Consider the following 12999-nt stretch of genomic DNA (forward strand, 5'->3'; position numbering starts at 1 on the left):
GTAGTGGCATAATCTTTAACCTCTTTTGGCTCCAAACAGAAGTGACAGACTTGAGCAGGGTTCATTTAAAGGCTGACAGAAGTGGAGTGGTGACGGGGAGATGTTTGACAGGACAGTGTTTCAGCCTCCACAGGTTCATGTTGTGCTCCATCAGTCAGTGAAGATGAAGTCAGTGCTGATGAGGCTGTAGAGTGTGTGAGGATTGTGAATGAGGATGATGAAGATCTGATGATAGCCGATAAAAACAGGCTGCAGAGACTTTGAGCCATACAGGGCACACAGTGTGTGCACAGAACAGCTGAAATCATTATGGAGGCCTCACTGGAATATGGAAGCATCACAGTACAGCTTCACTGAAGCATTAAAGTCTCTGATATGAGATGAGAAATGAAGCAGCCAGAGCTTTTTCATGAGTGGAAATCCACTGTGACTGTGAGCTGCTGCTACAGCCTCCAGATTAGCCAGCAGCTCATCCTGCTCAACATTTTCTCACCAACTTTAATGGAACTGTGGTATTTTCAACTGGAGTGATGGTCAGGGTGGCCTCCCTCTCCTCTTATTCTCCTCTTCCTCTTTCATTTGTAAAGCCACTTCTGCTGCTTTCATTCATTTGGAAGTCCTGTAGCTGAGTTTGGGAGAGACTAACAGCGTCGGCAGCAGAGGGGAGAAAGGCTGTAACACCACCACTTTACTCTGTTCTACCTGTCACATCATTTTATCAGGAAACAAATATGCTCATTTTTTACTATGTTTGTCTTGAAGATGTAAGAAGATCACATGGTGCTTTTTATTATTGTGTTGGTTTGTTTCCTGTCTCTTGGATGGAGCCCAGCTGTGCGTGGCCCCTGGGCCTGTGGTCAGAGTGTGTGCTGGATAATCCGGCCCAGGATGAGGCCAAACTGACATGGGATGAAATGTCTGTCACATAATTGAGCTTAGTGTAGTTTCTTTTCTGCACAATTTAAAAACAACCAAAACTTTGTTCTGTCTTTTCTATGTTATACTGTAGACTTTCTTTGATACTGTGTCCAAAAGGAGCAGCTTTTACTTTGAAGGGGAGGCGTCTCTGTTTCCTCTTCAGGTTGGATGATGGAAGCTGTGTCCCAAAACCTCGGCTGCATCCCCCAGAGGCCGCATTTGAAGGCCGATTACGTCACAGCCAGGCGACGAAGGCTGTCCGTATTCGTCGACTCCTTCAAATGCGGCCGACAAATGCGTCCTTCATTTCCCCAAATTTGAAGGATGGGTCGAGTGTGTCCTTCGTGGCCCAACATATCCCAGAATTCATAGCGCGGCCCAGCCAAATTTCAGCTACTAAGTTTTAAAATTACTCTTTTTAATCTTTCTGGTTCACAAAATAAACTTTTAACATATTTTCAGGTGAGAAAGTAGCTGTGTAAATTACAAATATATGCTTGGTTTATCAAGACATCGCATATTTGCAAAAGTGTGCCGACGTTTTCGGAGACATCTGTCACCCACCGGCTCGATAGCAAGCCGGGGGTTTCAATGGTAACTCCAGCGGGCGAGAGCAGCAGACTCCCGGCTTCATAGTTTTCAGACACCCGCTCTTTTGCTACTCAGGTTAAACAAGATATATAAGTCACTCGGATAACTTAAAAATGTAATTGTTTGCCTTTTTTCAGTGTTTTATTTGTATTGGAGTAAATCGGTTTGGCTGAGATAAAACTTATTAGATTAAATAAAACTTCATTAATCCATCGGGTGGGTTCCTCAGGGATTTTCACACAGCTGAATAAACGTTAAAAAGAAAACTGATTAAACAGTAGTGTGAGACGGTCGAGAATTTACTCCAGTGTCCTGTTATATTTTAGATAGCAAGGAGCAGACAGCCGAGTTTATTAAACTCCACCGACACAGCGGTGACGCAAATCTGAAGGCTAGACCGTCCCATTTCACAACCTCGCGCTTCCAGCCTTTTCGGTCTTTGAAAGACCCGGCTCATGTAAACCGCGAAGACCGCGTCCTCCGAAGGATGCAGCCGATGTTTTGGGACACAGCTAGTGTGTGATGTTCTTTCAGTGTGGCACTTTGTAGACAGTCCCTGAGCACTGGTCTCACAGCCAGCTGCACATAGAGACCAGTGTTGTTAGTCCAGGTCAGAAGATGACTTGTTGGAATGAAAATCAGCTTGTAGTTTGTCTGCTTTAATAATGTGACTGGAAAAAGGTGTTGGACTTCAAATATGTCCATTTCTTTCACACTTCACCTTTAAAAGTGAAGCCTTGTGGTTCCTGGAAGGAAAAACACGACTTTTTCAAGTCTTTGTCCTGTTTTTATGATAAATGTACGACTTTAATGTGAAACATTCAGAGTTTTTTCTCTTGTTGTGGTTGTTTGAAGCTGCTTCCTGTTGGCTTCAGCTGTTTGGAGTTTCCATTTTCTAAACTTCTACATTCTGAACCTTCTTCAGCTCTGAACAGATGATGAAACACTGAATGATTTCAAGCTCACACTTTGTCTAATAAACTTACATCTTTCATTCTTTATACAGATTGGAGAACTGTGGTTTGTCAGAGATCAGCTGTGATTATCTGGCAGCAGCACTGAAGTCCAACCCCTCCCATCTGAGAAAGCTGGACCTGAGCTCCAACAACAACCTGCAGGATTCAGGAGTGAAGCATCTGTGTGGTTTCCTGGAGAGTCCAGGATGTGGACTTGAAACTCTGAGGTCAGTCAGCATGTTTTAGTTGTGCTGAGATGAATATGATGTGAAAGTTGTGCTGACACTAAACTGCAGACATCAGGCTGATATTATACTGATCCACACTGAGGATCTTCATGGTAAAGTCTGTTTTCTTCTTCTCTGGTTTAGTCCATTGACTGCAGCAGAACAATGTTCACATTTCAAACAGTGAGACTCAACGTATGGCCCGCGGCCCACACGCGGCCTGCCCACCTTTCCTGATTCAGAGAGAGGGGACCCTGATTAACTGTGTAGTGTTCTTCCTCACAGTTCTAAGTATCAGACACAACAATGAATAATCCACAGCTGACTGTCTTTAGCAGGTCAAAGGTCACGGCACACAGCAGACAGTGGGAACTATTATAATTCTGATCATTTATCAGCACATATCCATATGTATAAAAACAAAGCTGACACTGTGACACTTGATCAGAGGTGTGATCATCACAGCAGAGGCCTTTGTGTCAAAGTCACTGAGGATCAAATAGAAACACATGAAGCAGATTTTCCTGTTCTGGCTTTTTATAGTAGATAACCTTCAAAATATTCTGCAGTCGATCAAAAACTGAAGCAAACCATGAATCAACATGTGAACATGACCTGATGCTGCTGAAGTGAAGCAAAGTTAGAGAGGTTTGATTACAGACACAGCTGAGAGTTTGTAATCTGTCATCATTTTAAAAGGTTTAAATTTCTTCAGTATTGAACAGCAGAAATGAGGCTTTGTTTTCGGAGGCCGACAGCAGTGAACACAACAGCAGACTGGTGCGTAATAAGCAGTGAATAATGCAGAAAACAGATTTTTGAAGGTAAACTCTTCTTGAAGTACACTGAGAGAGAGAGAGCTGTGCAGGAAGTAAACGTCAAAGTCAGAGAGAATTCATGACGATGTTCATCAAACGTAAAGCGTAGTTTGGATCTTCTTTTGCTGCTGGTTCAGTCAGTTTTGGTTGGAGACAGATGAAACCTGCAGTTTCAGGATCTGTGAGCTGTCCACTTTCAGCTGTGACGGCGTGTCCGTGTCCGTGCCGTCGAGTGAACGATTCACGCTCTGTGTTTCCATCTTTGTGTGTTTAGCTGCTCTCATTTACTGTTTTATCTGTTTGGTTGTTGTTGAAATACTTTTGGGAGCTTTAACCTGAGATTCTGGCAAATTACATTTATATTAAAAATCGATTCAGGATTGAATGAATCAACATCGCTTTATTCAAATTAAAACCATTTAAATAGGAAAAACCATTTTTTTACAGCCGCCTCTAATGCTGGGTAATGTCAGCTGGTCCATGTGCAGCTGGCTGTGAAGCTCAGGGAGCATCTACAAAGTGCAACACTGAAAGAACATCATCCATAAATATTGAGTAATAACTGGACTCTCATACAACGAGATTCAAATGCCTTTAAACATCAGCTTATCCTGCTGATCCAAGTCCAACACTGAGTTCGTAAAAACATGTTTGTCAATCATTTTGTTTGGTTTCTGAGGAAAATGATTCAATACCTTGCTGCTAATACACAACATTTCATCATATTTCCTCATAACCCTCTTTTGTCTGACCATTTGAATCCCATTTGTATTTGCAATAAAGGATCCACAGAGTTTGGTGACAATAATGACAGTAGATGTTTGTGTGAAAGTGCTGGAAGCAAATTAGTGTGTGATGTTGTTTCAGTGTTGCACTTTGTAGATGGTCCCTGAGCACTGGTCTCACAGCCAGCTGCACATAGAGACCAGTGTTGTTAGTCCAGGTCAGAAGATGACTTGTTGGAATGAAAATGAGCTTGTAGTTTGTCTGCTTTAATAATATGACTGGAAAAAGGTGTTGGACTTCAAATATGTCCATTTCTTTCACACTTCACCTTTAAAAGTGAAGCCTTGTGGTTCCTGGAAGGAAAAACACGACTTTTTCAAGTCTTTGTCCTGTTTTTATGAGAAATGTACGACTTTAATGTGAAACATTCAGAGTTTTTTCTCTTGTTGTGTTTGTTTGAAGCTGCTTCCTGTTGGCTTCAGCTGTTTGGAGTTTCAATTTTCTAAACTTCTACATTCTGAACCTTCTTCAGCTCTGAACAGATGATGAAACACTGAATGATTTCAAGCTCACACTTTGTCTAATAAACTTACATCTTTCATTCTTTATCCAGATTGGAGAACTGTGGTTTGTCAGAGATCAGCTGTGATTATCTGGCAACAGCACTGAAGTCCAACCCCTCCCATCTGAGAGAGCTGGACCTGAGTAAGAACACCAACCTGCAGGATTCAGGAGTGAAGCATCTGTGTGGTTTCCTGGAGAGTCCAGGATGTGGACTTGAAACTCTGAGGTCAGTCAGCATGTTTTAGTTGTGCTGAGATGAATATGATGTGAAAGTTGTGCTGACACTAAACTGCAGACATCAGGCTGATATTATACTGATCCACACTGAGGATCTTCATGGTAAAGTCTGTTTTCTTCTTCTCTGGTTTAGTCCATTGACTGCAGTAGAACAATGTTCACATTTCAAACAGTGATACTCAATGTATGGCCCGCGGCCCACACGCGGCCTGCCCACCTTTCCTGATTCAGAGAGAGGGGACCCTGATTAACTGTGTAGTGTTCTTCCTCACAGTTCTAAGTATCAGACACAACAATGAATAATCCACAGCTGACTGTCTTTAGTAGGTCAAAGGTCACGGCACACAGCAGACAGTGGGAAATATTATAATTCTGATCATTTATCAGCACATATCCATATGTATAATAACAAAGCTGACACTGTGAGACTTGATCAGAGGTGTGATCATCACAGCAGAGGCCTTTGTGTCAAAGTCACTGAGGATCAAACAGAAACACATGAAGCAGATTTTCCTGTTCTGGCTTTTTATGGCAGATAACCTTCAAAATATTCTGCAGTCCATTAAAAACTGAAGCAAACCATGAATCGACATGTGAACATGACCTGATGCTGCTGAAGTGAAGCAAAGTTAGAGAGGTTTGATTACAGACACAGCTGAGAGTTTGTAATCTGTCATCATTTTAAAAGGTTTAAATTTCTTCAGTATTGAACAGCAGAAATGAGGCTTTGTTTTCGGAGGCCGACAGCAGTGAACACAACAGCAGACTGGTGCGTAATAAGCAGTGAATAATGCAGAAAAACAGATTTTGAAGGTAAACTGTTCTTGAAGTACACTGAGAGAGAGAGAGCTGTGCAGGAAGTAACGTCAAAGTCAGAGAGAATTCATGACGATGTTCATCAAACGTAAAGCGTAGTTTGGATCTTCTTTTGCTGCTGGTTCAGTCAGTTTTGGTTGGAGACAGATGAAACCTGCAGCTTCAGGATCTGTGAGCTGTCCACTTTCAGCCCCGACGGCGTGTCCGTGTCTGTGCCGTCGAGTGAACGATCCACGCTCTGTGTTTCCATCTTTGTGTGTTTAGCTGCTCTCATTACTGTTTATCTGTTTGGTTGATGTTGAAATACTTTTGGGAGCTTTAACCTGAGATTCTGGCAAAATACATTTATATTAAAAATCGATTCAGGATTGAATGAATCAACGTCGCTTTATTCAAATTAAGACCATTTAAATAGGAAAATCCATTTTTTTACAGCCGCCTCTAATGCTGGGTAATGTCAGCTGGTCCATGTGCAGCTGGCTGTGAGGCTCAGGGAGCATCTACAAAGTGCAACACTGAAAGAACATCATCCATAAATATTGAGTAATAACTGGACTCTCATACAGCGAGACTCAAATGCCTTTAAACATCAGCTTATCCTGCTGATCCAAGTCCAACACTGAGTTTGTAAAAACATGTTTGTCAATAATTTTTTTGGTTTCTGAGGAAAATGATTCAATAAATGGCTGCTAATATACAACATTTCATCATATTTCCTCATAACCCTCTTTTGTCTGACCATTTGATCCCATTTGAATTTGCAATAAAGGATCCACAGAGTTTGGTGACAATAATGACAGTAGATGTTTGTGTGAAAGTGCTGGAAGCCTATTGGTGTGTGATGTTCTTTCAGTGTTGCACTTTGTAGACGCTCCCTGAGCACTGGTCTCACAGCCAGCTGCACATAGAGACCAGTGTTGTTAGTCCAGGTCAGAAGATGACTTGTTGGAATGAAAATGAGCTTGTAGTTTGTCTGCTTTAATAATGTGACTGGAAAAAGGTGATGGACTTCAAATATGTCCATTTCTTTCACACTTCACCTTTAAAAGTGAAGCCTTGTGGTTCCTGGAAGGAAAAACACGACTTTTTCAAGTCTTTCTCCTGTTTTTATGATAAATGTACGACTTTAATGTGAAACATTCAGAGTTTTTCTCTTGCTGTGTTTGTTTGAAGCTGCTTCCTGTTTGCTTCAGCTGTTTGGAGTTTCCATTTTCTAAACTTCTACATTCTGAACCTTCTTCAGCTCTGAACAGATGATGAAACACTGAATGATTTCAAGCTCACACTTTGTCTAATAAACATACATCTTTCATTCTTTATACAGATTGGACAACTGTGGTTTGTCAGAAGTAGTAATAAGGGGGCACTAGTCCAATATGGCGGCCAACCAAACCGGTTTGACAAGCGGTTTGACCGGATTCGTGCGTGTGCGCATGCGCGTTCAGGTGTGCTCGGCGCATGCACGTTCAGGTGTGAAAAACACACCCTCTGGGTGGTAACGACTCCTCCTAGTGGGATGGCTTAGGTTATATAGGTATAAAAGTGATCCTTTCACATTCTAAGAGCATCACCGCCACGGCCTAAGGAGCACAGACACATCGCGCTAAGGACCCCACCGACTCATCGACCTAAGGAGCACAGAATACCATCTGTATCAACCATGACACACAGCCAGGACATTGCCCATGCCACAGTTGCTCTAGGTATGTCTACAGGAGTATGCAGCCGAGGTCCTCAACGTAAAAAGCAACGCTGTGAAAACGCCGTAGATGGGACTGTATTTAAGTTAGAATATCGCGGCGCTGAAGGGTATGTGTATACCATTAAATATACCGAAGGGACAGTTGTGCTTAGTGTAGATTGTGGCGAGGGATTGTTTTGGGGGGAACCCCAAAGCATCCATCCATCCATCCATCTTCATCCGCTTTATCCGGGGCCGGGTCGCGGGGTCAGCAGCCTAAGCAAAGAGGCCCAGACCTCCCTCTCCCCAGCCACCTCCTCCAGCTCATCCGGGGGAACACCAAGGCGTTCCCAGGCCAGCCGAGAGATATAATCTCTCCAGCGTGTCCTGGGTCTGCCCCGGGGCCTCCTCCCGGTGGGACATGCCTGGAACACCTCACCCAGGAGGCGCCCAGGGGGCATCCTTACCAGATGCCCAAACCACCTCAGCTGGCTCCTTTCGATGTGGAGAAGCAGCGGCTCTACTCTGAGCCCCTCCCGGATGGCCGCACTTCTCACCCTATCTCTAAGGGAGATGCCAGCCACCCTTCGGAGGAAGCTCATTTCCGCCGCTTGTATCCGCGATCTCGTCCTTTCGGTCACTACCCACAGCTCGTGGCCATAGGTGAGGGTAGGGACGTAGATCGACCGGTAAATTGAGAGCTTCGCTTTTACACTCAGCTCCCTCTTCACCACGACGGACCGGTGCAGCGTCTGCATTACTGCAGCTGCAGCCCCAATCCGTCTGTCGATCTCCGGCTCCCTTCTCCCATCACTCGCGAACAAGACCCCGAGATACTTGAACTCCTCCACTTGGGGCAGGACCTCATCCCCGACCCGGAGTGGGCACTCCACCCTTTTCCGGCTGAGAACCATGGCCTCAGATTTGGAGGTGCTGATCCTCATTCCCGCTGCTTCACACTCGGCTGCGAACCGCTCCAGTGCGAGCTGGAGGCCCTCACCCGATGAAGCCAACAGAACCACATCATCCGCAAAGATCAGAGATGAGATCCTGAGGCCACCAAAGCGAAAGCCCTCCGCCACTTGGCTGCGCCTAGAAATCCTGTCCATAAAAATTATGAACAGAACCGGTGACAAAGGGCAGCCCTGGCGGAGCCCATCACCCACCGGGAACGAGTCCGACTTATTGCCGGCAATGCGAACCAAGCTCTTGCAACGGTTGTATAGGGATCGAATGGCCCGTAGCAATGGGCCAGACACCCCATACTCCCGCAACACCTCCCACAGGACACCCCGAGGGACACGGTCGAATGCCTTCTCCAAGTCCACAAAACACATGTAGACTGGTTGGGCAAACTCCCATGCACCCTCAAGTATCCTCGAGAGGATGAAGAGCTGGTCCAGTGTTCCGCGACCAGGACGAAAACCGCATTGTTCCTCCTGCATCAGAGGTTCGACTAGCGGACGAACTCTCCTTTCCAGCACCCTGGCAAAGACTTTCCCGGGGAGGCTGAGGAGTGTGATCCCCCTGTAGTTGGAACACACCCTCCGGTCCCCCTTCTTAAAGATGGGGACCACCACCCCGGTCTGCCAATCCACGGGTACTGCCCCTGATCTCCACGCAACATTGCAGAGGCGTGTCAGCCAGGACAGCCCTACAACGTCCAGAGCCTTCAGGAACTCGGGGCGGACCTCATCAACACCAGGGGCTCTGCCACCAAGGAGTTGTTTAACTGCCTCAGTGACCTCGCCCCCAGAAATTGGCGGGTCATTCCCCTCATCCCCAGACTCTGCTTCCTCCTTGGAAGACGCGTCAGTGGGATTAAGGAGGTCCTCGAAGTATTCCTTCCACCGCCTGACAATTTTCTCAGTCGACGTCAGCAGCGCTCCGCCAGCACTATACACAGTGCAGGTAGAGCACCGCTTTCCCCTCCTGAGATGCCTGACGGTTTGCCAGAACCTCTTCGAGGCAGTCCGAAAGTCTTTTTCCATGGCCTCTCCGAACTCCTCCCACACCCAAGTTTTTGCTTCAGCCACTGCCCGAGCCGCATTCCGCTTGGCCTGTCGATACCTGTCGGCTGCCTCCGGAGTCCCACAGGCTAACCAAGCCCGATAGTACTCCTTCTTCAGCCTGGTGGCTCCCTTCACCTCTGGTGTCCACCATTTGGTTCGGGGATTACCACCACGACAGGCACCAACCACCTTGCGGCCGCAGCTCAATGCAGCAGCTTCGGCAATGGAGGCGCTGAACATGGTCCATTCGGACTCAATGTCCCCCGCCTCCCTCGGAATGCTGTTGAAGCTCTGCCGGAGGTGTGCGTTGAAGATCTCGCGGACTGGGGCCTCTGCTAGTCGTTCCCAGCACACCCTCACTACGCGTTTAGGTGCACCAGGTCTGTCCAGCGTCCTCCCCCGCCACCTGATCCAACTCACCACCAGGTGGTGATCAGTTGACAGCTCAGCCCCTCTCTTTACCCGAGTGTCCAGAACATATGGTCGCAGGTCTGCTGATACGATTACAAAATCGATCATCGACCTACGGCCTAGAGCGTCCTGGTGCCACGTGCACTTATGGACACTCTTATGTTCGAACAAGGTGTTCGTTATGGCCAAACTGTGATTAGCACAGAAGTCCAATAACAAAGCACCGCTCGGGTTCAGATCAGGGAGGCCGTTCCTCCCAATCACGCCCCTCCAGGTCTCGCTGTCGTTACCCACGTGAGCATTGAAGTCTCCCAGCAGGACAACAGAGTCTCCAGGTGGAGCACCTTCCAGCACCCCCCCCAGGGACTCTAAGAAGGCTGGGTACTCCGAACTGCCACTCGGCGCATAAGCGCAGATGACAGTCAGGACCCGTTCCCCGACCCTAAGGCGCAGGGAACAAACCCTCTCGTCCACCGGGAAAAACCCCAACGTACCGGCAGCAAGCCGAGGGGATATTAGAATACCCACCCCAGCCCGCCGCCTCTCACCAGGGGCAACTCCAGACTGAGACAGAGTCCAGCCCCTCTCCAGGAGACTGGTTCCAGAGCCCAAGCCGTGTGTAGAGGTGAGCCCGACTATATCTAGCCGGTACCTCTCAACCTCACGCACTAACTCAGGCTCCTTCCCCACCAGAGAGGTGACATTCCATGTCCCTATTGCCAGTCTTGGCAGCCGGGGGTCAGTCCGCCAGGGCCTCCGCTCCTGGCCGCCACCCGGCACACAATGCACCCGACCCCTATGGCGCCTCCTGCGGGTGGTGGGCCTGCGGGAGGATGGGCCCATGTCTCCTCTTCGGGCTGTGCCCGGCCGGGCCCCATGGACTAAGGCCCGGCCACCAGACGCTCGCCCTCGGGCACCCTCCCCGGGCCTGGCTCCAGGGCGGGGCCCCGGTAACCCCTATCCCGGGCAGGGTAAACTGTTCCCTCTGTGTTTTTTTCATAGGGGTCTTCTGAATCGCTCTTTGTCTGGTCCCTCACCCAGGACCAATTTGCCATGGGAGACCCTACCAGGGGGCAAAAGCCCCCAGACAACATAGCCCCTGGGATCCCTGGGACACACAAACCCCTCCACCACAATAAGGTTGCGATTCACGGAGGAGAATACATCAATACAACCATTATAGCCCAGATTTTAATAATATGTATGCATTAAGTGCATAGTAATTACATAAATTGAAAAAAAGTGCAATAAACTACAAAAAAATTGAAAATCGTTTTTGTTTTTTTAACATATATTTCTAGTTAGAGAAATTTAAGAGGCTTATCCCTCAAAACTGTAAATACAAAAAAGTTGCGCAAAATAGTTTCCCACCACAGGAAATTTATTTTGAGTGTCTTCATAGTTTTATTTTTGAAATACACCAATTTTTATACACTGCAGGAAAAACGAAAATAAATATTATACAGCAAATTTGCAAAAAAGCAGCATATGCATCAAAATAAACTATTTCCAGCAGTGCAATATGAGTCCTAAGCATCCCAGAAACGACACAGAAAGTCATAAAGTCAAACATAACTTTTAAAAACACCAGTATAGGCTCATGAGGCTATATGGTAAAAAAAACTACATTTCCGCGAAAATGACGTCACTTACGGTTTCGGGCAGGTAATGGCGGACCTGCAAAAGTTCGCGCTGACGTCTATTTCAAAGTAGGAAGTGTTATGAACAGCTGATCGGATCGGCAAAGCGTGTTTCTGAAATATTATGTTTTTGTTGCTGCAAGCGCTTTTTATGCAGTTTTTGCAAAGCTATATGTGGAAGGAAACCATGACCTAGGGCAAGCTGATGGCATAAGATGTAAGTACAACTCCTCAGGTTTCATATGCAAAAAAAATTATTGCGCTAGCTCACGTGGTTGCAGAGCTACCGGGATTTTAAAAATAGCTACGCAAAACAGAGCGTGCCCGCTCCGACCGGTTTTAAAGGGTTAAATCCTTACCCTCTAAACCTCGAAGAGCGCACAAGATGGTTTAAGGACTTGTTTTTTATACAGTGGTGCGACTGGAGAGGTTTGTCGCGTCTGTTTAGCCAGATTGACGACGCGATCAAGAGGGACAGACTCAACACTGCGTACGAGAGTATTAGAAAACGCCTTGTTTTTGACGATCTGGCGAGTTGTCCGAAGACTGGTTTGCCTGCTACCCTGTGCAAACCTAAAATCATAAGACCTTCCGACAACTAAACAATAAACTGGTAGGTTTAATGTGCGGGTGTGTGTGGGGTTGCGTGTGTATCTATGTGACAAATTAAGAGCTTGTGGTTTTCATTTTACAGAGCATGACACGCAGTCGTGGGACCTGTCAGAGTCACCGTCAATAGGGCTGCTAATCCCGACCCCCCAGACTCCACCACCCTCACCATCATGCTCGCAGGACCCCCTCATATCAGACCTGTGGGAGGAAACTGTAATCGACATCAAACTCGCAACTCTCCACCTGTTGATGTTGGCGCTGAATGAGTTTCTACAAGAGACATGTTACGGATGCCAAACAGGCCACCCCAGTCAGGTGCAACACAGCTGCTTGCAGGAATTGTCTGAGTATTTCTTCGACACCTACTATGACGATGTGATGATAAGGCTCAAGACTAACCGATTCATCCCAGCCATCCGGCTGTTTGTACGCTCATACACCGCAGATGGGACTGGAACACAAATCCGCAGAGTTGCAGAACACCTCATGTGTAAACTGAGATCAGAGCGACATATAGTATGCGCCATTAATGACAACATTGCGAACCTGCTAGAAGCAAGTACTTGCGCCCGACGTGTTAAACCAGCCATGCTCCGCATGATTGGAAACTACTGGGATGGGAGACACCTGGTTTAATGTGTGCTGTTCAAGTATCCATTGTCTGTGATTGTGTCTGTGTGAAAATTAAATAAAAAGACGTGTTAACACCAACTTCTTAGTCATTTGTGGTTTGCACAGTCATGGAAAGCACATTGCATAAAATATATCATGATCCAGCCCATCCTGCGGG

The 12999-nt window shown here is 46.6% G+C and overlaps 2 protein-coding genes across 7 annotated transcripts in view; both read left to right on the forward strand.

Moving 5' to 3' along the window:
• Positions 1–12999, forward strand: part of LOC146490555 (uncharacterized) — a 143963-nt gene that overhangs the window by 79621 nt on the left and 51343 nt on the right. The window lies entirely within an intron of this gene.
• The window catches only part of LOC146490558 (protein NLRC3-like), a 42789-nt gene that overhangs the window by 9550 nt on the left and 20240 nt on the right, over positions 1–12999 (forward strand). For 3 of the 6 annotated variants that reach the window (XM_085152954.1, XM_085152955.1, XM_085152956.1), the window contains 2 exons: positions 2516–2692; positions 4850–5026. The exons of 1 other annotated variant lie outside the window; for it this stretch is intronic. In XM_085152954.1, the coding sequence (XP_085009080.1) occupies positions 2516–2692; positions 4850–5026 (354 nt within the window). Of the gene's footprint in view, positions 1–2515; positions 3703–4849; positions 5027–12999 lie in introns of those variants that run through there. 2 more of the 6 variants (XM_085152957.1, XM_085152958.1) reach the window with 2 other exon arrangements.

The sequence above is a fragment of the Neolamprologus multifasciatus genome, unplaced genomic scaffold (assembly GCF_963576455.1).
Source record: "Neolamprologus multifasciatus unplaced genomic scaffold, fNeoMul1.2 chr03_unloc_3, whole genome shotgun sequence".
NCBI classification, from domain to species: Eukaryota; Metazoa; Chordata; class Actinopteri; order Cichliformes; family Cichlidae; genus Neolamprologus; species Neolamprologus multifasciatus.